Here is a 27,589-nt window from a genome sequence, read left to right on the forward strand (position 1 = left end):
AAGCGAGAGACTTAACGACGTCAACAGGAAGTGAGAGACTTAACGACGTCAACAGGAAGTGAGAGACTTAACGACGTCAACAGGAAGTGAGAGACTTAACGACGTCAACAGGAAGTGAGAGACTTAACGGCGTCAAGGAAGTGAGAGACCCGGCGTCAACAGGAAGTGAGAGACTTAACGACGTCAACAGGAAGTGAGAGAATTAACGACGTCAACAGGAAGCGAGAGACAACGACGTCAACAGGAAGCGAGAGACTTAACGATGTCAACAGGAAGCGAGAGACTTAACGATGTCAACAGGAGGTGAGAGTTAACGACGTCAACAGGAAGCGAGAGACTTAACGACGTCAACAGGAAGCGAGAGACTTAACGACGTCAACAGGAAGCGAGAGACTTAACGACGTCAACAGGAAGCGAGAGACTTAACGACGTCAACAGGAAGCGAGAGACTTAACGACGTCAACAGGAAGCGAGAGAGTTAACGACGTCAACAGGAAGCGAGAGACTTAACGACGTCAACAGGAAGCGAGAGACTTAACGACGTCAACAGGAAGCGAGAGACTTAACGACGTCAACAGGAAGCGAGAGACTTAACGACGTCAACAGGAAGCGAGAGACTTAACGACGTCAACAGGAAGCGAGAGACTTAACGACGTCAACAGGAAGCGAGAGACTTAACGACGTCAACAGGAAGCGAGAGAGTTAACGACGTCAACAGGAAGTACCTGCTGTGGTGTAGTACATGTACCTGCTGTGGTGTAGTACTAGTACCTGCTGTGGTGTAGTACTAGTACCTGCTGTGGTGTAGTACATGTACCTGCTGTGGTGTAGTACATGTACCTGCTGTGGTGTAGTACTAGTACCTGCTGTGGTGTAGTACATGTACCTGCTGTGGTGTAGTACATGTACCTGCTGTGGTGTAGTACTAGTACCTGCTGTGGTGTAGTACTAGTACCTGCTGTGGTGTAGTACTAGTACCTGCTGTGGTGTAGTACATGTACCTGCTGTGGTGTAGTACATGTACCTGCTGTGGTGTAGTACTAGTACCTGCTGTGGTGTAGTACATGTACCTGCTGTGGTGTAGTACTAGTACCTGCTGTGGTGTAGTACTAGTACCTGCTGTGGTGTAGTACATGTACCTGCTGTGGTGTAGTACTAGTACCTGCTGTGGTGTAGTACTAGTACCTGCTGTGGTGTAGTACATGTACCTGCTGTGGTGTAGTACTAGTACCTGCTGTGGTGTAGTACATGTACCTGCTGTGGTGTAGTACTAGTACCTGCCAGGGGCTAGAGGCTAGGGGCTAGGGACTAGGGACTAGGGACCAGAGGCCAGGGACTAGAGGCCCGAGACTAGAGGCCCGAGACTAGAGGCCCGGGACTAGAGGCCCGAGACTAGAGGCCCGGGACTAGAGGCCCGAGACTAGAGGCCCGAGACTAGAGGCCAGGGACTAGGGGCCAGGGACTAGAGTCTGTTCCTTGAGTCTGTTCCTCGAGTCTGTTCTGCCTCTACCTGGTTGTCATGATCTTCTATACCATACCTGCCATAAATATCATGATACTGATACAATACCATAAAAACAGTATACCATAAATAAGATACTGGTATACTTATCTATAATAGTAATAAATAAAATATCTGTATGGTTCACTTTTTACCAACTTTTTCAACACTGAACAAATGTTAGTAATATTAGTATTAATACAGCAAGATATGAATGAAACTACATGGAGCCATCATAGCATTGATGATCCACTATGAGGCCGTTAGTCTCTGACCAGAGGATACAGAGTTCATCAGGAAGAGCAGCTGGAGAGTTACAGAACTTTACAGACTGAACTTAAACATTTCACTTCTGGCATCTTTTTTATTTTTATTTTTAAAGCCGAAAATTCCGCCACTTAACGCCCCTCTCTGTTAGCGCTGCGCAGACAGCGTGACACGGAGCATTGCGTGCGCTCTGATCGCTCTTTTAATGAAGTATCGATACTAAAAATATGCTAAATCACATCGCTCTTAACGTACGGGTACTTTGTTAGCATCGCTCCACCGTGCAGCGTGACAGCAGCAGATGTAGCGGCTAACATTCAAGCTAACCTGAACCCCCAAACGCTGAAGACGTCTTGACGCTGATTGGCCGAGACGCGACACGCCCCATCAAAGATGTTTTATTGCGAAGAGCACCACTCCACATTTTCTCCGTGTCCCACTCCAATCTCATAAACGCCGGCCGGCCAATTGACCCCCCACCCCAAAACAAAAACTCTTCGGATCTACACGATTCACGTAAGTCACCTATTTTGGTTTCAAAACGGTGAATTTCGCCGAAAGGTGAGGGATTCTCATGCCTGAGAGGAGGAAGGGGATGTGGTGTTCAGGGACAACGTTCTCTTCCTTCGTCCATCAAAGAGACAAAGTTCTTCTCCCGATGACGAGATCAACTTACTTTGAGTTTCACGTCTGTTGGTTCAGTTTAAATCAGACTCCACCTGCTGGAGTGAAGAGGCTCCTCCTCCTCCTCCTCCTCCTCCTCCACAGCGGTCATGTGGCCCGATCACATTGAAACTTCTCTCACATCCGTTTTTTCTCGTCGTGAGCGCCCCTCTTCTTCCCCTCTGTGTCGCCTCAGTGGGCCCACAGTTCAGACCTTCCTCCGTGTCCTCCGTTGTTTGGTAGCTCCTCCCCCTCTGTGACCTCAGCAGAGGCGTCTGTGTGTCCTCGTCTCGAGACACAACCCTCCGTCCTCGAGTCCATCCGTAGACCAGACAGTTGAGGAACCCCTGAGAGGCCGCGGTGAAGGCCTGCAGACAGAGGACACACTGAAGGTTCTGATGCTCTGACCTCTGACTGGCCACAGGCTACATCATTTTAATCATCCTCCTGTTCTTTAAGCTGCATTCTCTCTCCTGACCACCAGGGGGCGACTCCTCTGGTTGTATAGAAGTGTTAAGAATATAAAAATACATACATAGTCCCCCATGTCCCTCACTTTGCATTAAGGCCCCGAAGCACCAAACCTTGTGTCCTTCTATGGCAGTCGGGCTCTGACCAGAGAGAACAGCTCATACTCATGGAACAAACTGACACTGCTGGATAAGAACAGATACTGGAGGGACAAACACTTCTGGACCTCGGCCAGAAGATGACACATCCACACAGGCTGACCTCACCCTGACCGCTCAGTCCTAGAATTGAGATTTAATAAGAGCCGTACCTGTCACCGTCAAAGAATTTGTTTATGAAAGCAACAGATAGTTTCAATGCCTTTTAGTTTCTATTATATTAAAGAAACTGCACAGCTCCTGCTTTAGATGGAGAACAACACACACACACACACTGATTATGATGATGGCGAGAAGATCGTGAGCCAAGAGGGTGGGACCACCTTGAGCTCCATCAGAAGGTGTTCAAAGTCTAAACCAGGAACACCTCCATCTGTTTTAACCAACCAGTGCTGCTGTCGTGAGCCCAGAGGGTGGGACCACCCTGAGCTCCAACGATGAGACGGACAAAGATTAAACCAAGTGACGTCTCCATCTATATTATCTAATCACGCTGCTCTGAAAGATATAAAGAGCCATGTTCTCCTGGAGAACTCCAGTCTGTTATTGAGCGATGCTTTGAGCTGACTTCATCCAGGCCCGTGCTGCACGTTAAATGTTTTGTGTCTTTGGACTTTTGTTCGACCACACTTAATTAAATCCACTTTGTTTTGAATTTTACTTTGCCGTCCTGGTCATCTTTTCCCAACCTTCGACAGAAGTCTGCTTCATTCAGCTGCGTTCGGTCAATCAGAGGTCTTCAAAGAGGTACAGAGAGTCAGACTCACCTGGGATACGTAGAAGGCGATGCCGGCCGCGCCCTGAGCTGCCGGAGGAGAGCCAGACTCACCGCTGGCCAACGACACGGAGACAGAGTCAGACCGGCTGCCAGCTCCTCTGGTACCACATGAGGCAGGAAGGAACCACCAACCTGGACCCCAACAGAGGATGAAGATCAGTGGGTACTGCAGCAGCCGCCGGTCCATCGCGGGGAAGGAGGCCTGCTGCTGGTGGCCCAGGTAACCGCTGGAGGTCACGACCCGCCGGTGATTACTGCGGGCTTTCACCACAAGCACCTGAAAAACCAGAGCAGGTTGGCTCACCGCGTCTCACCGCGTCTCACCATGACACACCGCGTCTCACCGTCACTCACCATGACTCACCACATCTCACCGTCACTCACCATGACTCACCGCGTCTCACCATGACTCACCACATCTCACCGCATCTCACCATGACACACCGCGTCTCACCGTCACTCACCATGACACACCGCGTCTCACCGTCACTCACCATGACTCACCGTGACACACCATGACTCGCCACATCTCACCGCGTCTCACCGTGACACACCGCGTCTCACCGTGACACACCATGACTCACCGTGACACACCATGACTCACCACATCTCACCGCGTCTCACCATGACACACCGCGTCTCACCGTCACTCACCATGACTCACCACATCTCACCGTGACACACCATGACTCACCGCGTCTCACCGTGACACACCATGACTCACCGCGTCTCACCGTGACTCACCGCGTCTCACCGTGACACACCATGACTTACCACATCTCACCGCGTCTCACCATGACACACCGCGTCTCACCGTCACTCACCATGACTCACCACATCTCACCGTGACACACCATGACTCACCGCGTCTCACCGTGACACACCATGACTCACCGCGTCTCACCGTCACTCACCATGACTCACCGCGTCTCACCGTGACACACCATGACTCACCACATCTCACCGCGTCTCACCATGACACACCGCGTCTCACCGTCACTCACCATGACTCACCACATCTCACCGTGACACACCATGACTCACCGCGTCTCACCGTGACACACCATGACTCACCGCGTCTCACCGTCACTCACCATGACTCACCGCGTCTCACCGTGACACACCATGACTCACCACATCTCACCGCATCTCACCATGACACACCGCGTCTCACCGCGACACACCATGACTCACCACATCTCACCGTCACTCACCATGACTCACCGCGTCTCACCGTGACACACCGCGTCTCACCGTGACACACCATGACTCACCACATCTCACCGCGTCTCACCGTGACACACCATGACTCACCACATCTCACCGCGTCTCACCGTCCTCACCGCGTCTCACCGCGTCTCACTGCATCTCACCGTGACACACCATGACTCACCACATCTCACCGCGTCTCACCGTGACACACCATGACTCACCACATCTCACCGCGTCTCACCGTCACTCACCATGACTCACCGCGTCTCACTGCATCTCACCGTGACACACCATGACTCACCACATCTCACCGCGTCTCACCGTGACACACCGCGTCTCACCGTCACTCACCATGACTTACCGCGTCTCACCATCACTCACCATGACTCACCGCGTCTCACCGTGACACACCATGACTCACCACATCTCACCGCATTTCACCATGACACACCGCGTCTCACCGTCACTCACCATGACTCACCACATCTCACCGCGTCTCACCGTGACACAACGCGTCTCACCGTCACTCACCATGACTCACCGCGTCTCACTGCATCTCACCGTGACACACCATGACTCACCACATCTCACCGTGACACACCGCGTCTCACCATCACTCACCATGACTTACCGCGTCTCACCGCATCTCACCATGACACACCGCGTCTCACCGTCATTCACCATGACTCACCGCGTCTCACCGTGACACACCATGACTCATCACATCTCACCGCGTCTCACCGTGACACACCGCGTCTCACCGTCACTCACCATGACTCACCGCGTCTCACTGCATCTCACCGTGACACACCACATCTCACCGCGTCTCACCGTGACACACCGCGTCTCACCGTGACACACCATGACTCACCACATCTCACCGCGTCTCACCGTGACACACCGCGTCTCACCGTCACTCACCGTGACTCACCGCGTCTCACCGTGACACACCGCGTCTCACTGCATCTCACCGTGACACACCATGACTCACCACATCTCACCGCGTCTCACCGTGACACACCATGACTCACCACATCTCACCGTGACACACCGCGTCTCACCGTGACTCACCGCGTCTCACCGTGACACACCATGACTCACCACATCTCACCGTGACACACCGCGTCTCACCGTGACTCACCGCGTCTCACCGTGACACACCGTGACACACAACGTCTTACACCAAGTTTGTCAGCCTCGTCACTGGGAGTTCGTCGGTGTTGTCACTAGGAGTTTGTTGGCCTTGTCACTGGGAGTTTGTTGGCCTTGTCACTGGGAGTTTGTCGGCCTTGTCACTGGGAGTTTGTCGGCCTTGTCACTGGGAGTTTGTCGGCCTTGTCACTGGGAGTTTGTCGATGTTGTCACTGGGAGTTTGTCGGCCTTGTCACTGGGAGTTTGTCGATGTTGTCACTGGGAGTTTGTCGGCCTTGTCACTGGGAGTTTGTCGATGTTGTCACTGGGAGTTTGTCGACGTTGTCACTGGGAGTTTGTCGGCGTTGTCACTGGGAGTTTGTCAGTGTTGTCACTGGGAGTTTGTTGGCCTTGTCACTGGGAGTTTGTCGATGTTGTCACTGGGAGTTTGTAGACGTTGTCACTGGGAGTTTGTCGATGTTGTCACTGGGAGTTTGTTGGCCTTGTCACTGGGAGTTTGTCGATGTTGTCACTGGGAGTTTGTTGGCCTTGTCACTGGGAGTTTGTCGGCCTTGTCACTGGGAGTTTGTTGGCGTTGTCACTGGGAGTTTGTTGGCGTTGTCACTGGGAGTTTGTCGGCCTTGTCACTGGGAGTTTGTTGGCGTTGTCACTGGGAGTTTGTTGGCGTTGTCACTGGGAGTTTGTCGGCCTTGTCACTGGGAGTTTGTTGGCCTTGTCACTGGGAGTTTGTTGGCCTTGTCACTGGGAGTTTGTCGGCCTTGTCACTGGGAGTTTGTCGGCCTTGTCACTGGGAGTTTGTCGATGTTGTCACTGGGAGTTTGTCGGCGTTGTCACTGGGAGTTTGTTGGCCTTGTCACTGGGAGTTTGTCGACGTTGTCACTGGGAGTTTGTCGGCGTTGTCACTGGGAGTTTGTAGATGTTGTCACTGGGAGTTTGTCGATGTTGTCACTGGGAGTTTGTCGGCCTTGTCACTGGGAGTTTGTCGGCGTTGTCACTGGGAGTTTGTCGGCGTTGTCACTGGGAGTTTGTCGGCGTTGTCACTGGGAGTTTGTCGACGTTGTCACTGGGAGTTTGTCGGCGTTGTCACTGGGAGTTTGTCGGCCTTGTCACTGGGAGTTTGTCGGCCTTGTCACTGGGAGTTTGTCGACGTTGTCACTGGGAGTTTGTCGGCGTTGTCACTGGGAGTTTGTAGATGTTGTCACTGGGAGTTTGTCGACGTTGTCACTAGGAGTTTGTCGGCCTTGTCACTGGGAGTTTGTCGGCCTTGTCACTGGGAGTTTGTCGGCCTTGTCACTGGGAGTTTGTCGGCCTTGTCACTGGGAGTTTGTCGGCCTTGTCACTGGGAGTTTGTCGGCCTTGTCACTGGGAGTTTGTCGATGTTGTCACTGGGAGTTTGTTGATGTTGTCACTGGGAGTTTGTCGGCGTTGTCACTGGGAGTTTGTAGATGTTGTCACTGGGAGTTTGTCGACGTTGTCACTGGGAGTTTGTCGATGTTGTCACTGGGAGTTTGTCGACGTTGTCACTGGGAGTTTGTCGGCGTTGTCACTGGGAGTTTGTCGGCCTTGTCACTGGGAGTTTGTTGGCCTTGTCACTGGGAGTTTGTCGGCCTTGTCACTGGGAGTTTGTCGGCCTTGTCACTGGGAGTTTGTCGATGTCACTGGGAGTTTGTCGGCCTTGTCACTGGGAGTTTGTCGATGTTGTCACTGGGAGTTTATCGGCGTTGTCACTGGGAGTTTGTCGGCGTTGTCACTGGGAGTTTGTCGGCCTTGTCACTGGGAGTTTGTCGGCCTTGTCACTGGGAGGTTGTCGACGTTGTCACTGGGAGTTTGTCGGCGTTGTCACTGGGAGTTTGTAGATGTTGTCACTGGGAGTTTGTCGACGTTGTCATTGGGAGTTTGTCGATGTTGTCACTGGGAGTTTGTCGGCCTTGTCACTGGGAGTTTGTCGACGTTCAGTTTATTTGTATAGCCCAATTTCACAAATTACAAATTTGTCTCGGAGTGCTTTACAATCTGTACACATAGACATCCCTGCCCCAAAACCTCACATCGGACCAGGAAAAACTCCCAAATAACCCTTCAGGGGGAAAAAAAGGGAAGAAACCTTCAGGAGAGAACAGAGGAGGATCCCTCTCCAGGATGGACAGAACAATAGATGTCATGTGACCAGAAGGACAGATTTAGAGTTAAAATACATTCAATGAATATGACAGAGTGTATGAATAGTTCATAGTGAGCATATTCCACGATGGAGACCTCCAATGATCCATCAGGCAGATGGCGGTGGGGAGGAGGGTGGGCGGAGTCTCAACAGTGGGCGGGTCTCAACAGGACAGTGGCGCAGTCAGGAGCAGGAACTCCACCCAGACTCAGACCTCGATGATCCATCAGGCAGATAGATCTATGCCGTCTCATAGGGTCCGATGACCCATGAGACGGAAGTCACAAGGACTCGGGGAGAAAGCAGAGTTAGTAACGTGTGATTGAGAGATGAAAATTCATCTTAAGGAGAGAAAAAGAGATAGGTACTCAGTGCATCCTAAACGTCCCCCGGCAGCTATAAGCCTATAGCAGCATATCAAGGGGCTGGACCAGGTGAACCTGATTCAGCCCTAACTATAAACTCTGTCAAAGAGGAAGGTCTTAAGTCTACTCTTAAACGAGGTGACTGTGTCTGCCTCCCGGACTGAAGGTGAAGCTGGTTCCATAGAAGAGGAGCTTGATAACTAAAGGCTCGCATTCTACTTTTTAAGACTCTAGGGACTACAAGTAGTCCGCATTTAGTGAGCGTAGCTCTCTAGTGGGGCAATATGGTACTACAAGCTCCTTAGATATGATGGAGCATCACCAATCAAGGCTTTGTAGGTTAAGAGAAGAATTTTAAAAAGTGATTCTTGATTTTACTGGAGCCAGTGCAGAGCAGCTAGTGCAGGAGTGATGTGATCTCTTTTCTTAGTTTTAGTGAGAACACGAGCTGCAGCATTCTGGATCAACTGGAGGGACCTAAGAGACTTATTAGAGCAGCCTAATAATAAGGAGTTGCAGTAATCCAGTCTCAAGTAACGAACGTGAACCAATTTTCTGCATCTTTTTGAGACAAGATGTGCCTGATTTTGAAATATTACGTAGATGAAAGAATGCAGTCCTTGAGATTTGCTTTACATTGGAGTTAAAGGACAAGTCCCGATCAAAGATAACGCCAAGATTCTTTACAGTGGTGTTGGATGCTAGGGCAATGCCGTCTACAGAATCCACATCACCAGATAATTGATCTCTGAGGTGCTCAGGGCGATTAAAATTACTTCGGTTTTGTCTGAGTTTAACATCAAGAAGTTGCAGGTCATCCAAGTTTTTATGTCTTTAAGACATGCTTGAATTTTACCGAGTTGGTTGCTCTCCTCTGGTTTTATCGATAAATATAGTTGAGTATCATCTGCATAACAATGAAAGTTTATGGAGTGTTTCCTGATAATATTGCCAAAGGAAGCATGTATAAAGTAAATAAAATTGGTCCAAGCACAGAACCTTGTGGAACTCCGTGATTAACGTTGGTGGTTATCGGCGTCATCGTTTACAAATACAAACTGAGATCGATCTGATAAATAAGTTTAAACCAAATTAGTGCTGTGCCTGAAATGCCAATCGACTGCTCCAGTCTCTGTAACAGGATGTCATGGTCAATGGTGTGAATGCAGCACTAAGGTCTAATAAGACCAGGACAGAGAGGAGTCCTTTATCTGCTGCCATTAAGAGGTCATTTGTAATTTTCACCGTCTCGGTGCTGTGGTGTTTTCTAAATCCTGATTGAAATTTCTCAAATAAACTATTATGATGTAGAAAGTCGCACAACTCATTTGCGACCACTTTCTCAAGGATCTTGGAGAGGAAAGGAGGTTAGAATCGGTCTGTAGTTAGCCAACACCTTTTTTTCCCCCCCAAAAAAAAAAAAAAGGGGGCCCCCCCAAAAAAAAAAAAAAATTTTTAAAAATTAAAAAACCCTTTTCCCCCCCCTTGGGGGGAAAAAAAAAAATTTTTTTTTAAAAAGGGGAAAAAAAAAATTTTTTTTTCCCCCCCCCCCCCCTTTTTCCCCCCCTTTTTTTTAAGACGGCCCGGGCCCCCCCCGGGGGGGGTTTTTTTAAAAAAAAATTTTTTTTTTTAAAAGGCCCCCCCAAAAAATTTTTTTTTCCCCCCCCCTCCCCCCCCCTTTTTTTGGGGGGGGGGGGGGGGGGGCCCCCCCCCCCTTAAACCCCAATTTTTAATTTTTGGGGGTTTTTTTAAAAAAGGTTTTGGGTTTTTTTTTAAAAAAAGGGGGGTTAAAAAAAAAAAAAATTTTTTTTTTGGGGGCCCCAAAAATTTCCCCCCCCGGGCCCCCTTTTTAAAAAAAAAAAGGGGGGGAAAACCTAAAAACCCCCTTTTTTTTGGGAGTTTGTCGCCTTGTCACTGGGAGTTTGTTGGCCTTGTCACTGGGAGTTTGTCGATGTCACTGGGAGTTTGTCGGCCTTGTCACTGGGAGTTTGTCGGAGTTTGGGTTGTCACTGGGAGTTTATCGGCGTTGTCACTGGGAGTTTGTCGGCGTTGTCACTGGAGTTTGTCGGCCTTGTCACTGGGAGTTTGTCGGCCTTGTCACTGGGAGGTTGTCCACGTTGTCACTGGAGTTTGTCGGCGTTGTCACTGGGAGTTTGTAGATGTTGTCACTGGGAGTTTGTTTATCGTTGTCATTGGGAGTTTGTCGATGTTGTCACTGGGAGTTTGTCGGCCTTGTCACTGGGAGTTTGTCGACGTTCAGTTTATTTGTATAGCCCAATTTCACAAATTACAAATTTGTCTCGGAGTGCTTTACAATCTGTAACATAGACATCCCTGCCCCAAAACCTCACATCGGACCAGGAAAACTCCCAACAACCCTTCAGGGGGGAAAAAGGGAAGAAACCTTCAGGAGAGAACAGAGGAGGATCCCTCTCCAGGATGGACAGAACAATAGATGTCATGTGACCAGAAGGACAGATTTAGAGTTAAAATACATTCAATGAATATGACAGAGTGTATGAATAGTTCATAGTAGGCATATTCCACGATGGAGACCTCCACGATCCATCAGGCAGATGGCGGTGAGGAGGAATGGGCGGAGTCTCAACAGTGGGCGGAGTCTCAACAGGACAGTGGCGCAGTCAGAGCAGGAACTCCACGACCCAGACCGATCCATCAGGCAGATAGATTTATGCCGCCTCATAGGGTCCGATGACCCCATGAGACGAAGTCACAAGGACTCCGGGAGAAAGCAGAGTTAGTAACGTGATTGAGAGATGAAAATTCATCCTTAGGAGAGAAAAAGAGGAGATAGGTACTCAGTGCATCCTAAACGTCCCCCGGCAGCTATAAGCCTATAGCAGCATATCAAGGGGCTGGACCAGGTGAACCTGATTCAGCCCTAACTATAAGCTCTGTCAAAGAGGAAGGTCTTAAGTCTACTCTTAAACGAGGTGACTGTGTCTGCCTCCCGGACTGAAGGTGAAGCTGGTTCCATAGAAGAGGAGCTTGATAACCAAAGGTCTCTGGCCCCATTCTACTTTTTAAGACTCTAGGGACTACAAGTAGTCCCGCATTTAGTGAGCGAGCTCTCTAGTGGGCAATATGGTACTACAAGCTCCTTAAGATATGATGGAGCATCACCAATCAAGGCTTTGTAGGTTAAGAGAAGAATTTTAAAAGTGATTCTTGATTTTACTGGGAGCCAGTGCAGAGCAGCTAGTGCAGGAGTGATGTGATCTCTTTCTTAGTTTTAGTGAGAACACGAGCTGCAGCATTCTGGATCAACTGAGGACCTAAGAGATTTATTAGAGCAGCCTAATAATAAGGAGTTGCAGTAATCCAGTCTCAAGTAACGAACGCTGAACCAATTTTTCTGCATCTTTTGAGACAAGATGTGCCTGATTTTTGAAATATTACGATGAAAGAATGCAGTCCTTGAGATTTGCTTTACGTGGGAGTTAAAGGACAAGTCCCGATCAAAGATAACGCCAAGATTCTTTACAGTGGTGTTGGATGCTAGGGCAATGCTGCCTACAGAATCCACATCACCAGATAATTGATCTCTGAGGTGCTCAGGGCCGATTAAAATTACTTCGGTTTTGTCTGAGTTTAACATCAAGAAGTTGCAGGTCATCCAAGTTTTTATGTCTTTAAGACATGCTTGAATTTTACCGAGTTGGTTGTTTCCTCTGGTTTTATCGATAAATATAGTTGAGTATCATCTGCATAACAATGAAAGTTTATGGAGTGTTTCCTGATAATATTGCCCAAAGGAAGCATGTATAAAGTAAATAAAATTGGTCCAAGCACAGAACCTTGTGGAACTCCGTGATTAACGCTGGTGGTTATCGAGGCGCCATCGTTTACAAATACAAACTGAGATCGATCTGATAAATAGGATTTAAACCAAATTAGTGCCGTGCCTGAAATGCCAATCGACTGCTCCAGTCTCTGTAACAGGATGTCATGGTCAATGGTGTCGAATGCAGCACTAAGGTCCAACAAGACCAGGACAGAGAGGAGTCCTTTATCTGCTGCCATTAAGAGATCATTTGTAATATACACCAGTGCCGCCTCGGTGCTGTGGTGTTTTCAAATTACTGATTGAAATTTCGCAAATAAGCTTTTATGATGTAGAAAGGCGCACAACTGATTTATACCACTTTCAAGGATCTTGAGAGGAAAGGGAGGTTAGAGATCGGTCTGTAGTTAGCCAACACCTCTGGATCCAGAGTGGGCTTCTTCAGGAGAGGTTTAATAACAGCCACTTTGAAGGAGTGTGGCACGTGGCCTGTTAGCAGAGACACATTGATAATATCTAATAGAGAGCCGCCAATTAAAAGGCAAACGTCTTTAAGCAGCCTCGCCGGATGGGGTCCAAGAGACAGGTAGAGGTGTTCAAGTAGAAACCGCTGAAGATAATTGGTCACGGTTGATGGGAGAAAAGCCTCCAAATATACACCAGGGCATACAGCGGTTTCAAGGCCATTCCACTTGAGGACAGATTACACTGGTTAAGGGCAAGAGATTATTAATCTTGTCCCTAATAGTTAAAATCTTTTCATTAAAGAAGTTCATAAAGTCATTACCACTGAGGTTCATAGGAATGCTCGGCCCACAGAGCTGTGACTTCGTCAGCCTGGCTACAGTGCTGAAGAGAAACCTGGGGTTGTTCTTATTTTTTCTATTACTGATGAGTAATAGGCTGCTCTGGCACACGGAGGGCCTTCTTATATGTTTTAAGACTATCTCGCCAAACTAAGCGGATTCTTCGAGATTAGTTGAACGCCATATGCTCAAGCTTTCGTGACGCTTGCTTCAGTTTGCCGGTCTGAGGGAGCAAACCTCCTCTTCCTCACTGTCTTCTTCTTCAGAGGGGCTATCGAGTCCAGTGTCATTCTCAGAGAGCCTGTGGCACTGTCAACAAGATGATCAATCTGGGACGGACTAAAGTTAGACCAGGAGTCCTTTGTTATATTGAGACGTGGTATCGAATCAAATACAGAAGGAATCGCTTCTTTAAATTTAGCTACAGCACTGTCAGTTAGACATCTGGTGTAGAAACTTTGGACTAACGGAGTACACCGGTAGTATAAATTCAAAAGTTATGATGTTGTGGTCTGACAGAAGAGGATTCTGTGGGAAGACGTTCAAATGCTCAATGTCAACGCCATAAGTAAGAACAAGATCAAGCGTGTGGCCAAAGCTGTGAGTGGGTTTGTACTCTCTGACAGAAGAGAGTCCAACAAGGAGATGAATGCAGCACTAAGAATCATTATCAACATCCACATGGATATTAAAATCTCCAACAATAATAACTTTATCGGTTTTAAGAACCAAACTTGATATAAATTCTGAGAATTCAGAATATGGACCTGGTGGCCGGTACAGAATCACAAATCGAATTGGCTGTAGTGTTTTCCAGGTTGGATGTGAAAGACTAAGAACAAGGCTTTCAAATGAGGTGTAGTGTAATTTTGGTTGAGGAAAATTAATAGGCTCGATTCAAAGATGGTTATCTACCTCCCCACCGTGCCTCGAGAATGTGAGTATTAATATGACTTGGAGGAGTCGATTCATTCAGGCAGACATATTCTTCATGGCTCAGCCAGGTTTCAGTTAGGCAACATAAATCAATGTGATTATCTGATATTAAATCATTCAGTAACACAGCTTTAGATGACAGAGATCGAATATTTAGGAGACCACATTTAATAGACCTATTTTGTTGCACTGCTGAAATAATGGGAGTTTGTCGGCGTTGTCACTGGGAGTTTGTCGACGTTGTCACTAGGAGTTTGTTGGCCTTGTCACTGGGAGTTTGTCGGCCTTGTCACTGGGAGTTTGTCGACGCTGTCACCGGGAGCTCTGTCGCCTGTCACTGGAGTTTGTAGATGCTGTCACCGGGAGTTTGTCGACGCTGTCACCAGGAGCTTTGTCGGCCTTGTCACTGGAGTTTGTCGCACGTTGTCACCGGGAGTTTGTCGGCCTTGTCACTGGGAGTTTGTCGCCTTGTCACCGGGAGTTTGCTGGCCTTGTCACTGGAGTTTGTCGGTTGTCACTGGGAGTTTGTAGATGCTGTCACCGGGAGTTTGTCGACGTTGTCACTGGGAGTTTGTCGACGTTGTCACTAGGAGTTTGTTGGCCTTGTCACTGGGAGTTTGTCGGCCTTGTCACTGGGAGTTTGTCGACGTTGTCACTGGGAGTTTGTCGGCGTTGTCACTGGAGTTTGTCGGGCGCTGTCACTGGAGTTTGCTCATGTCACTGGAGTTTGCTATCGCTGTCACTGGGAGTTTGTCGGCTGTCACTGGGAGTTTGTCGCGTTGTCACCGGGAGTTTGTCGGCCTTGTCACTGGGAGTTTGTCGGCCTTGTCACTGGGAGTTTGTCGGCCTTGTCACTGGGAGTTTGTCGACGTTGTCACTGGGAGTTTGTAGATGTTGTCACTGGGAGTTTGTCGACGTTGTCACTAGGAGTTTGTCGGCCTTGTCACTGGGAGTTTGTCGGCCTTGTCACTGGGAGTTTGGCGACGTTGTCACTGGGAGTTTGTCGGCGTTGTCACTGGGAGTTTGTAGATGTTGTCACTGGGAGTTTGTCGACGTTGTCACTAGGAGTTTGTCGGCCTTGTCACTGGGAGTTTGTCGACGTTGTCACTGGGAGTTTGTCGGTCTTGTCACTGGGAGTTTGTCGACGTTGTCACTGGGAGTTTGTCGGCCTTGTCACTGGGAGTTTGTTGGCCTTGTCACTGGGAGTTTGTCGGCCTTGTCACTGGGAGTTTGTCGGCCTTGTCACTGGGAGTTTGTCGATGTTGTCACTGGGAGTTTGTCGATGTTGTCACTGGGAGTTTGTCGGCGTTGTCACTGGGACTTTGTCGGCGTTGTCACTGGGAGTTTGTCGGCGTTGTCACTGGGAGTTTGTCGGCGTTGTCACTGGGAGTTTGTCGGCCTTGTCACTGGGAGTTTGTCGGCCTTGTCACTGGGAGTTTGTCGATGTTGTCACTGGGAGTTTGTCGATGTTGTCACTGGGAGTTTGTCGGCGTTGTCACTGGGAGTTTGTCGGCGTTGATGATGCAACTGAATCAGATGATTTCTTGCTGGAAGAAGAGTTTTACGTTCACACAGTATAAATGTGCTCTAAAAAGTGATTTTGAGAGCTGCAACTCTTTTTAACTGAAACACTGAAAGATAAGAAGACATGATCATCACTGAGCTCCACAAAGGACCAGGCCGTGTCCCACATCGTGAGCAGAGGAGAACAAGGACTGAACATGTCGTTGGACAGACGTGTTTCTCACACTGCGAGGCGGTCAAGCTTTCCTCTCCTCCAGGAGGGAGGAGGCGACAGCTGGGAGGGGTTTCCTGCAGACCCGTCTGCCCCTCCATACATGGCTGCAGGACTCCAGTGTTTGGAGCTCAGAGGACCGCAGCAGCAGACCGGTGAGTCTCTCTTTACTCGTGTGCATTAATGCAATCCGAATGATTGAGTTTATTGTGAAATGCATGGAGCTTTGTGCTTGTTACGCGACTCACTTCAGACCTGCAGGCTGGAGTCGGTTTACAGGTGAAACTGAGCCTTTGTGTTAGTTCATTACATTACATTACATGTCATTTAGCAGACGCTTTTATCCAAAGCGACTTACAATAAGTGCATTTCAACCTAGAGTACAAACTAAGAACAACAAGAATACAGGAAGTAACATTTCCCCAACATAGTCGAACTACAAAAGTACCATAAGTAAGTGCTATCTAAGTGCCACTGAAGTGCTAATCTGTGTTTTAATCCAGATATAGTCGGAAAAGGTGTGTTTTCAGTCTCCGACGGAAGATGTAGAGACTTTCTGCTGTCCTGATGTCAGTGGGGAGCTCGTTCCACCACTGAGGAGCCAGGACAGCAAACAGTCTGGATTTCGAGTGATTAGCTCGAGGTGCAGGAGGCACAAGTCGATTGGCTGTTGCCGAGCGGAGCGAACGTGCCGGGGTGAGTGTGTGAAGGCTCATCTGACATGTGTCCGTTTATGGTCCAAGAATGTCTGTTCTTATGAATGATCACCGTTGGTCAAGCTCTTAATGATGCTTTAATAATAATAACATAGAATATTAAATTCAGACATATATTAATTTCATATTCACTTCTTACTGTGAAGGAACCTCATTTTACTGGATGTGATGAGAGCTTTTATTGTGAAGGAACCTTCTTGTCCTGGTTGTGTTCAGAGCTTTTAATGAGCAGTCTGCTGTTTTTTCACAAAGGAAAAATAATATTTCATATGTAAAATTCTCAGATGGGTACATAATACTTTCTATGTTTTTTGTCATGAGGAAGACGGGGACCCCTTCATGCTATCAGAATCTCTCACATGGTTCCTTTCAGAAGTCTCAAGTGTGTCTTCCTCAGACTCTCAATGCCAAACACATGTTGGCTGTCGAGATGTATGGAAGTTCATAACTCCAGCTGAGCTTAATGTGTAGTGAGATTAATGTGTAGTCTGCATTTATGGAAGTTCATAACCGTCTAGCTAACTAACACATATATAATTCATAACCATGTAGTTAACTCACTCTAATAGAGTTCATAACCATGTAGTTAACTCACTCCAGCTGAGGGTCTGAGTTCTGTGTCTGACGTAGTTCAAAGACAAACTTCTCCACATGTCTAATCGGACCTTTTAGAGCAGCCTGATAATGAGGAGTTGCAGTAATCTAGAAGTAACAAACACATGAACCAGTTTTTCTGCATCTTCTTGGGACCAGATGATGTTTAAATGTGAGTAGATGAATCAGAGTCCTTGAGATGTTCTCTGGTTGATCAGAGATATGATGATGATGATGATGATGATGGTTGATCAGAGATATAATGATGATGATGGTGATGATGATGATGGTGGGTCTCCTCTGGTTGATCAGAGAGATGATGGTGATGATGGTGATGATGGTGGTGATGGGGATGATGATGGTGGGTCTCCTCTGGTTGATCAGAGAGATGATGATGATGATGGTGATGATGATGGTTGGTCTCCTCTGGTTGATCACAGATATAGTTGAGTATCATCTGCAGAACAATGAAAGTTTATGGAATGTTTCTGATGATATGAACCAAAGGAAGCATGTAAATACAATTACAGTAGTAGTAGTAGTAGTAGCAGTAGCAGCAGTAGCAGCAGTAGCAGCAGTAGCAGTAGTAGCAGTAGCAGCAGCAGTAGCAGTAGCAGCAGCAGCAGCAGTAGCAGCAGCAGTAGCAGCAGTAGCAGCAGCAGCAGCAGCAGTAGCAGCAGCAGCAGCAGCAGCAGCAGCAGCAGCAGCAGTGGCAGCAGCAGCAGCAGCAGGAGCAGCAGCAGCAGCAGCAGGTTCGCAGCAGCAGGTAGTAGCAGCAGCAGCAGCCGGGTACATGTTGTTGTTGTCAGCTGCAGCTGTTGTCAGCAGCAGTTCAGCTGTTGTTGCTGTCGTCAGTCAGCAGCAGCAGTGTTGTCAGTGCCTGCAGCACACATGTTGCTCACAGCAGCAAGGCAGCCAGCAGCAGTTGTCGTCAGCAGCTGTTGTTGCAGTTGTGCAGCCTGTCAGTTGTTGGCAGCCAGCAGCAGCAGTTGCAGTTGCTGTCACAGCTGTTGTTCACAGGTAGCAGCATGTTGTTGCCAGTCACAGTTGTCAGTTGGGCAGTCAGTGCCAGCAGCTGTCACATGTCAGCAGCTGCAGCAGCTGTTGTCAGCACATGTCAGCAGGCAGCAGCACAGCGTTGTTGCAGTCAGCAGCCAGCGGCAGTTGTTCACAGCAGCAGTCGTCCATGTTGCAGCCAGTGTTGTCTGTCGGCACAGTCGTTGTGCCTGTATGCCTGTCAGCACAGCGCAGCTGTTCCAGCAGTGTCAGTTGTTCACAGCAGCCTGTTGTCAGTTGTTGTTGTTGTTGTCAGCCACCGCTGGCAGTTGTCAGCAAGTGTTGTTGCAGTGTCAGCAGCAGCAGTGCTGTTGCAGTTCAACCCACATGTTGCAGTTGTTGCAGTGGCAGCAGCAGCAGCCAGCAGCAGTGGCAGCAGCGCAGCAGCAGTTGCAGCAGCAGCAGCAGTTGTTGTCAGCAGCAGCAGCAGCAGTGCAGTGGCAGCAGCAGTGGCAGTGGCAGCAGCAGTGCAGTAGCAGCAGTAGCAGCAGCAGCAGCAGCAGCAGTAGCAGTGGCAGTAGCAGTGGCAGTGCAGCAGCAGCAGTGGCAGTGCAGTGGCAGTGGCAGTGGCAGTGGCAGCAGTAGTGGTAGTGGTAGTGGTAGGAGCAGTAGTAGTAGTGGCAGTAGTAGTAGTAGTAGTGGTAGTAGTAGCAGTAGTAGTAGTGGTAGTAGTATTAATGACATCCATCTTTCAGGACCTTCAGACCCTCTGGCCTCCCGTCCTGCTGAAGTGCCCTTGAGCCAGACGCTGAACCTGTGATAGGTATGACATCATCACTAACACTCACATCTGACAAGCAGAGTATCACAGTTATATGTTTTCCCATCATCATCATCATCAGTCACACACGTTCACACATAAGCTCTGAGGCTCTTTGTCTTCCTCTCCGGGGCTTTGATGTTGCTCATGTTCTCTTGATACAACTGATCCTACAGTTGGTGGTTCCTGCCTCCTCTGAACTCCCTGATGAGGCATTTCCTGCAGATACTTCAATGGCTACTTGACATCATTACTCTCATTGGTCCTCAACTGTCTTCACTTCCAAACAAATAGCAGCACTAAGCATGGAACCCCTCAGCCTGAGGCAGAGACCCCTCAGCCTGGGGCGTCCCGGTCCCGGTGGCCGTGGGGTCCCAGTGGTCCCGGTGGTCCCGGTGAAGACGATGTTCTTGGTTCCCCTCTCTCTGGAGGTAACGGTGAATTCCCTTCAGAGCCGAGAAGCTTCAGCTGTTAAACAAGCTGCTTGACTTTCAAACAGTTCTGCTCTGAACTGGATATCTGTTGACAGACGAATGATTCACACAGCCGGGTTAAATGAACCCTTTCTACGGTCCTTGTCCGGATTCGGGCCCTGGACTCCTCGCGGAGGCTGAATGTTTGTCTGAAGGCACCGTTCACATTCCACAGTGAGCCGTTATGGCTGCTTTCCATCAGAGCCGGTCCAGACCTTGTCTCCATATGTTGAAAAAGGGATTCCTGCGTTTAGATTATCCAGAGCACAAACATCTGCCTTTCAAACAGCGCAATCAACTCCATAGGCAGTGGGGGGGCCACATTCAGGGGCCCCGGGGACCTGGGAGTCTTTGGGCCTAACAGCTTAATTTTCTCCAAATATTAAGACAGACCGACACATGTTAGTGTTTTTCAAAAGCATATCAATTTACAGAGGGGCTGCCCTCTGGCTGACCTCAGAGCAGTGTTCCTCTCCTCTTCATCTCGGTGGAGGCCCACATGGCTCTACACACTGATGGCCTGTTGAAGAGGAGGAACGAGTGGACCTTGTGTCCAGCTCTCTCTCTAAACATTGTTGATCTACATGATGTTCAACCATCAGTTACAGCAAACCGCCTGACACCGTAGATCCTTTGATTCCTTTTCATCTCGGCTTGTTCTCAACCATCACGTCGGATAAAGACACTTTGTGTAATAAAGTGACGACGTCGAGTAAGAAGGGAGGCGAGCTCCATGATCTCAACCACACAGGACTCCAACCAGGAGACTACGGTTCTGCTTATTCAGAGATTACATGTTCTCCTACTAGTGCTGCGTGGTTTATGTTTGAATTATTTAAGTCCCACGGGGATGTGTTTCTCCCTGAACTCAACGTGTTGGTTAGAAACTCAGCTGTCTGATAAGTGTGGACCGTGTTGGAGACCCGAACTGAAGGCGTTCACTCGTCTAAGTCTCATGTTTATAGAATCTATTGTCTAGCTGGGAGGTTCTGACATGTGTCAGTGTGTGGAGGATCAGATCCAGGGCCAGTGCTCAGCTGCAGAGTGTTACTGGCCGTCTTTAATGAGCCTTCCTTGTTCATGGAAGTTTATGGGAATTTTAAACAGCTTGATTATTGTGGTCTTTTATGGTTCTCTCAACTGGTTCCAGCTGTGCATGTGATCTCTGTACAGCTAGAACCTTAAGGTCTCTGTACAGCTAGAACCTTAAGGTCTCTTTACAGCTAGAATCTTAAGGTCTCTGTACAGCTAGAACATTAAGGTCTCTATACAGCTAGAACCTTAAGGTCTCTGTACAGCTAGAACCTTAAGGTCTCTTTACAGCTAGAACCTTAAGGTCTCTGTACAGCTAGAACCGTAAGGTCTCTGTACAGCTAGAACCTTAAGGTCTCTGTACAGCTAGAACCTTAAGGTCTCTTTACAGCTAGAACCGTAAGGTCTCTGTACAGCTAGAACCTTAAGGTCTCTGTACAGCTAGAACCTTAAGGTCTCTGTACAGCTAGAACCTTAAGGTCTCTTTACAGCTAGAACCTTAAGGTCTCTTTACAGCTAGAACCGTAAGGTCTCTGTACAGCTAGAACCTTAAGGTCTCTGTACAGCTAGAACCTTAAGGTCTCTTTACAGCTAGAACCGTAAGGTCTCTGTACAGCTAGAACCTTGAGGTCTCTGTGCAGCTAGAACCTTAAGGTCTCTGTACAGCTAGAACCTTAAGGTCTCTGTGCAGCTAGAAACTTAAGGTCTCTGTACAGCTAGAACCTTAAGGTCTCTGTACAGCTAGAACCTTAAGGTCTCTTTACAGCTAGAACCGTAAGGTCTCTTTACAGCTAGAACCGTAAGGTCTCTGTGCAGCTAGAACCTTAAGGTCTCTGTGCAGCTAGAACCTTAAGGTCTCTGTACAGCTAGAACCTTAAGGTCTCTGTGCAGCTAGAACCTTAAGGTCTCTGTGCAGCTAGAACCTTAAGGTCTCTGTACAGCTAGAACCTTAAGGTCTCTGTGCAGCTAGAACCTTAAGGTCTCTGTGCAGCTAGAACCTTAAGGTCTCTGTGCAGCTAGAACCATAAGGTCTCTGTGCAGCTAGAACCATAAGGTCTCTGTGCAGCTAGAACCTTAAGGTCTCTGTGCAGCTAGAACCTTAAGGTCTCTGTACAGCTAGAACCTTAAGGTCTCTGTGCAGCTAGAACCTTAAGGTCTCTGTGCAGCTAGAACCTTAAGGTCTCTGTGCAGCTAGAACCTTAAGGTCTCTGTGCAGCTAGAACCTTAAGGTCTCTGTACAGCTAGAACCTTAAGGTCTCTGTGCAGCTAGAACCTTAAGGTCTCTGTGCAGCTAGAACCTTAAGGTCTCTGTACAGCTAGAACCTTAAGGTCTCTGTGCAGCTAGAACCTTAAGGTCTCTGTGCAGCTAGAACTTAAGGTCTCTGTGCAGCTAGAACTTAAGGTCTCTGTACAGCTAGAACCTTAAGGTCTCTGTGCAGCTAGAACCTTAAGGTCTCTGTGCAGCTAGAACCTTAAGGTCTCTGTACAGCTAGAACCTTAAGGTCTCTGTGCAGCTAGAACTTAAGGTCTCTGTGCAGCTAGAACTTAAGGTCTCTGTACAGCTAGAACCTTAAGGTCTCTGTGCAGCTAGAACCTGAAGGTCTCTGTGCAGCTAGAACCTTAAGGTCTCTGTGCAGCTAGAACCTTAAGGTCTCTGTGCAGCTAGAACCTTAAGGTCTCTGTGCAGCTAGAACCTTAAGGTCTCTGTGCAGCTAGAACCTTAAGGTCTCTGTGCAGCTAGAACCTTAAGGTCTCTGTACAGCTAGAACCTTAAGGTCTCTGTGCAGCTAGAACCGTAAGGTCTCTGTACAGCTAGAACCTTAAGGTCTCTGTGCAGCTAGAACCTTAAGGTCTCTGTGCAGCTAGAACCTTAAGGTCTCTGTGCAGCTAGAACCTTAAGGTCTCTGTGCAGCTAGAACCGTAAGGTCTCTGTACAGCTAGAACCTTAAGGTCTCTGTGCAGCTAGAACCTTAAGGTCTCTGTACAGCTAGAACCTTAAGGTCTCTGTGCAGCTAGAACCTTAAGGTCTCTGTGCAGCTAGAACCTTAAGGTCTCTGTACAGCTAGAACCTTAAGGTCTCTGTGCAGCTAGAACCTGAAGGTCTCTGTGCAGCTAGAACCTTAAGGTCTCTGTACAGCTAGAACCTTAAGGTCTCTGTACAGCTAGAAACTTAACTGGCCGAATCACCTGTGCTACAGTCCTGATCCAGACCCAGAGCGCTGTGACTCTCAGAACTGCCTGCATGATGATTTCAAGTCCAAACAACGAGGCCCCTCGCTCTGCAGAAACCCTCACATGCTGCACATTAAAACCTCCTTTCCTCAGCCTTCTGGCAGCGAATCACACACACACACACACAGCCACACACACACACACACAGCCACACACACACAGCCCACACACACACACAGCCACACACACACAGCCACACACACAGCCACACACACACACAGCCGCACACACACACACACAGCCACACACACACAGCCACACACACACACACACACACACAGCCACACACACACAGCCACACACACACACAGCCGCACACACACACACACAAGGCACGCTCTGACTTACGGCCTCTCATAAAACAAGGCAAACACATTCAGCAGTGCAAGTTTGTGTCTCTTTTCCTGCGATGCGTTCAGGCTCATTCATTCCACACCCGAAAAGACTCTCAGCTTCACTTCTGTAAAGCAGCAGAACCTGAAACTAGAAACACCCACTTCGACTTCCTTTGATGCCATGAGAGCGATGGCACAGCATGTGTAACATAACAACAACAAGTCTGAGGGTAAAAGGTCAAGATTATCAAAACGACCACGCTGTGAACGAAGGGTCTCGGGTCCAGGGGTCGGCCACGGTGTTGGTGAAGGGACTCTGGTCCAGGGGTCGGCCGGGGTGTTGGTGAAGGGTCTCTGGTCCAGGGGTCGGCCGGGGTGTTGGTGAAGGGTCTCTGGTCCAGGGGTCGGCCGGGGTGTTGGTGAAGGGACTCTGGTCCAGGGGTCGGCCGGGGTGTTGGTGAAGGGTCTCGGGTCCAGGGGTCGGCCGGGGTGTTGGTGAAGGGACTCTGGGACCAGGGGTCGGCAGAGGGAACCGGCGTGGTCTGCGGCCGCGGGACCCGGCGTGAGTTTAATGGTCTTGAACAAGCTGTGGCTGAAGGAACTCGTTGCAGCGAGCCAGGTCTTTGTTGTGTGAGGTATTTACAGTTTAAATGTCTCGCAGATGGTCGAGGAGTCCTTCGCCGTCTGAGCAGGAGGGCCGGAGATCAAAAGAGATTTTGTTCACAGACTGTCTGACGGATGAGAGGAAACGGTTCTAATAGGCAGGAAGCAGAGCCAGATGGAGCCCAGAGGACGGCGTCAGTCTCCAGGTGGTTTGGATTGTGTAGTCACTTTGGTTTTGGTTATTTTCGTTAGTATAGGTAGTTTAGTTAGTTTGGTAGTTTAGTTGTTTTGGGTAGTTTTGTTAGTTTGCGTAGTTTAGTTAGTATGGTTAGTTTAGTTAATGTATGTAGTTTAGTTGGTTCGGGTAGTTTAGTTGTTTTGGGTAGTTTAGTTGTTTTGGGTAGTTTAGTTAGTTTGGGTAGTTTAGTTAGTTTGAGTAGTTTAGTTAGTTTGGGTAGTTTAGTTAGTTTGGGTAGTTTAGTTAATTTGAGTAGTTTAGTTAATTTGAGTTGTCTAGTTAGAGTAGTTTGGTTAGTTGGGATAGTTTAGTAAGAGTAGTTTGGGTAGTTTAGTTAGAGTAGTTTAGTTAGAGTAGTTTAGTTAGTTTGCTGTTATTGATGTAGGATCACTAAATGTTGACTTGTGAACTCAACAGACGTCTGTAGGAACAAAGATTGTGGATTCTAAGCGTGAAGCCTGAATTCTTTAGGGAGTCACGTTACTCATTAAAACATGTAAAGCCATCAAAAGCCAAACACATGAACGTCTAACCCTGATCCTGACCCTGAACCTGATCCTGATCCTGACCCTGAACCTGATCATGATCCTGACACTGACCCTGTACCTGATCCTAACCATGTACCTGATCCTGACCCTGAACCTGATCCTGATCCTGACCCTGTACCTGATCCTGACCATGTACCTGATCCTGACCCTGTACAGGATCCTGACCCTGATCCTGACCCTAACCCTGTACCTAATCCTGATCCTGACCCTGATCCTGACCCTGTACCTGATCCTGATCCTGACCCTGATTCTGATTCTGTACCTGATCTTAACCATAACCCTGATCCTGACCCTAACCCTGTACCTGATCCTGATCCTGATTCTGACCCTGATCCTGACCCTGATTCTGATTCTGTACCTGATCTTAACCCTGATCCTGATCCTGACCCTAACCCTGTACCTGATCCTGACCCTGTACCTGATCCTGATTCTGACCCTGACCCTGTACCTGATCCTGACCCTAACCCTGTACCTAATCCTGATCCTGACCCTGTACCTGATCCTGACCCTGATCCTGACCCTGTACCTAATCCTGATCCTGACCCTGGACCTAACCCTGTACCTGATCCTGACCCTGTACCTGATGCTAACCCTGATCCTGATCCTAACCCTGACCCTGACCCTGTACCTGATCCTGACCCTAACCCTGATCCTGATCCTGACCCTGTACCTGATCCTGACCCTAACCCTGTACCTGACCCTGATCCTGACCCTGTACCTGATCCTGACCCTGTACCGGATCTTGATTCTGATCCTGATCCTGACCCTAACCCTGTACCTGATCCTGACCCTAACCCTGTACCTGATCCCGATCCTGACCCTAACCCTGAACCTGATCCTGATCATGTACCTGATCCTGTACCTAACCCTGATCCTGATCCTGACCCTAACCCTGATCCTGTACCTGACCCTAAGCCTGATCCTGATTCGGATTCTGTACCTGATCCTGGCTTGAGTTGCAGAATATTTTAAACAATCCTTGGCCTGAAGGTCTGAAGTTCTAAAGGCCTGAAGGTCTGAAGGCCTGAAGGTCTGAAGTTCTAAAGGCCTCAAGGTCTGAAGTTCTAAAGGCCTGAAGGTCTGAAGGCCTGAAGGTCTGAAGTTCTAAAGGCCTGAAGGTCTGAAGGTCTGAAGTTCTAAAGGCCTGAAGGCCTGAAGGTCTGAAGGCCTGAAGGTCTGAAGTTCTAAAGGTCTGAAGTTCTAAAGGCCTGAAGGTCTGAAGTTCTAAAGGCCTGAAGGTCTGAAGGCCTGAAGACCTGAAGTTCTAAAGGCCTGAAGGTCTGTAGGTCTCCGCCACCGACACGTTGTCTGATCACTTCAGCACTTCAAGACTTTGACTCGTTACTTCTCAACAGGAAGTTCTCTCAATACTTTCTCACAGTGTCAGTGAATTCCTCTGTTCATGTTCATGTGTGACGTGTTGAGCAACCACCACCGACAGAAGGGTTCCATTCTAGAGGGGAAGCCAACTGTCTTCATGTGGAGTCGAGGTGGGCGTGGCCTGTTCTCATCTTCTGTGAAGCCCACTGAGCCTGATGGGAAACAGATCTCCTGCTCTCATGTTCCCCTTTGTGTTGCAGAGAGAAACCAGAGATGGAAGGGAGGCGGGGTCTTCTGCTCGGCCTCATGGTGGCGGTGTGTTTCTACTGCAACGCCGCTGACAAAACAGGTGGGTGTGATTATGTAGCAATGATTTAACTTCCTGCATACCAGCACATGAAAGCATCTGTAGGAGCACTGAGTATGTGAGCCCGTTACTAACCCGCACCGCTCCGTCACCATGCCTCCACCGGGGCACGGTCCAGCAGCACCGCCCTGGGGAATCAAACATGTGGATCCAAACGCAGGCAGAGGGGGGTTAAGGTTAGGCAACATACTTAGTTTGAGTCTCATTGAGGAGTTTCTAGCACTGAAAGGGTATGTAAGGAGAGTCGGGTCAGCTGAGCTGTGTCTGACGGAGGTGAGCACCACCCACCACTTCCCTTCCCTCACTGAGTGCTGTCAGAGTAGATCCCTGTAGATCCCTGTAGATCCTTCTGTCGGGCTGCTCACCTTTCTCCCCTCTGGCTTGCACACATCACAAACAACCCAATCACGCTTTTCACCTTGGACTGGCTCGCGTCCTCAGAGCTGCTCCTTGCTTCGCGCTCCCCTGGAGGCCCTTGGGGCCCTCTGAAGACCTCTCCCTGACACGACGACCTTCCCTCTCAGTCTGCACTCAAGAGGCTGTAGCCGACATCGTCTTCATGGTGGACGGGTCGTGGAGCATCGGCGCTGAAAACTTCCAACAGATCCGTCAGTTTCTGTCCACGCTGGTCAGCAGCTTCGACGTGGGGCCCGAGCAGGTCCGCATCGGGCTGGTCCAGTACAGCACCACCCCGCGCAGTGAGTTCCTGCTCAACACCTATCGGAGCAAAGAGGACATCCTCCAGTACATCAGCAGCTTTCCCTACATGGGCGGCGGCACCCAGACGGGCCTGGGCCTGGACTTCATGCTGAAGGAGCACTTTGTGGAGAAGGCCGGAAGCCGAGGGGGCCGGAGCGTGCCACAGATCGCTGTGGTGATCACCGACGGCAAGTCACAAGACGACGTCGAGTCCCACGCCCAAGACCTGAAGAGAAAGGGGATCGTTTTGTATGCGATTGGTATCAAAGATGCGGATGAAGACCAGTTGATGGAGATGGCCACGCAGCCTCACAGCCAGCACGTGTACAGCGTGTCTGACTTTGCAGCGCTGCAGGAGATCTCTCAGAACATCGTGCAGACGCTCCGCACCACGGTAGAGGAGGTCAAACGGCAACTCCTGCAACTGTCTCAAGGTAAAAGGTTTCATCCCACACAGCCCGGTGCTTCAGTGAGTATTACTAAGCGGTTCAGATGAGCGTACACATGTAACATAATTCACTCTGAAGTCAGATCCCTGAAGCCTTGAGACTTCAGAGATGGGGTGACTGGGTACACAAGCTCACGCTCAGCATGTCGCTCCACTTG

At 49.0% G+C, this 27,589-nt stretch overlaps 2 protein-coding genes across 2 annotated transcripts in view; one reads left to right on the top strand and one right to left on the bottom strand.

Moving 5' to 3' along the window:
* Positions 1 to 159: 159 nt before the first annotated feature.
* tmem116 (transmembrane protein 116) lies at positions 160 to 4,415 on the bottom strand. The gene is made up of 3 exons (XM_056444645.1): positions 4,383 to 4,415; positions 3,828 to 4,115; positions 160 to 2,856 (listed from the first exon to the last, which is right to left on the bottom strand). The coding sequence occupies exons 1-3, from the start codon at positions 4,413 to 4,415 to the stop codon at positions 2,467 to 2,469; spliced, it is 711 nt and encodes a 236-aa protein (XP_056300620.1). The 3' UTR covers positions 160 to 2,466.
* Positions 4,416 to 15,908: 11,493 nt separating this feature from the next.
* The window catches only part of col6a4a (collagen, type VI, alpha 4a), a 45,190-nt gene continuing 33,509 nt past the window's right edge, over positions 15,909 to 27,589 (top strand). The window contains exons 1-3 of the mRNA XM_056444504.1: positions 15,909 to 16,165; positions 26,178 to 26,266; positions 26,809 to 27,417. Coding sequence (XP_056300479.1) covers positions 15,924 to 16,165; positions 26,178 to 26,266; positions 26,809 to 27,417 — 940 coding nt within the window. The 5' untranslated portion in view covers positions 15,909 to 15,923. The remainder of the gene's footprint in view (positions 16,166 to 26,177; positions 26,267 to 26,808; positions 27,418 to 27,589) is intronic.

The sequence above is a fragment of the Pseudoliparis swirei genome, chromosome 22, assembly GCF_029220125.1.
Source record: "Pseudoliparis swirei isolate HS2019 ecotype Mariana Trench chromosome 22, NWPU_hadal_v1, whole genome shotgun sequence".
Taxonomy (NCBI): domain Eukaryota; kingdom Metazoa; phylum Chordata; class Actinopteri; order Perciformes; family Liparidae; genus Pseudoliparis; species Pseudoliparis swirei.

Excerpts from the sequence above, each read along its gene's own strand:
- tmem116 (XM_056444645.1), bottom strand. The coding sequence starts at position 4,415 with ATGGTGTGTCACGGTGAGACGCGGTGTGTCACG. Across the intron at positions 4,116-4,382 it reads GTGAGACGCGGTGTGTCACG|GTGCTTGTGGTGAAAGCCCG; the intron begins GTGAGACGCGGT and ends CTGGTTTTTCAG. Across the intron at positions 2,857-3,827 it reads TCGCCTTCTACGTATCCCAG|CCTGTGGCCAGTCAGAGGTC; the intron begins GTGAGTCTGACT and ends AAAATGATGTAG.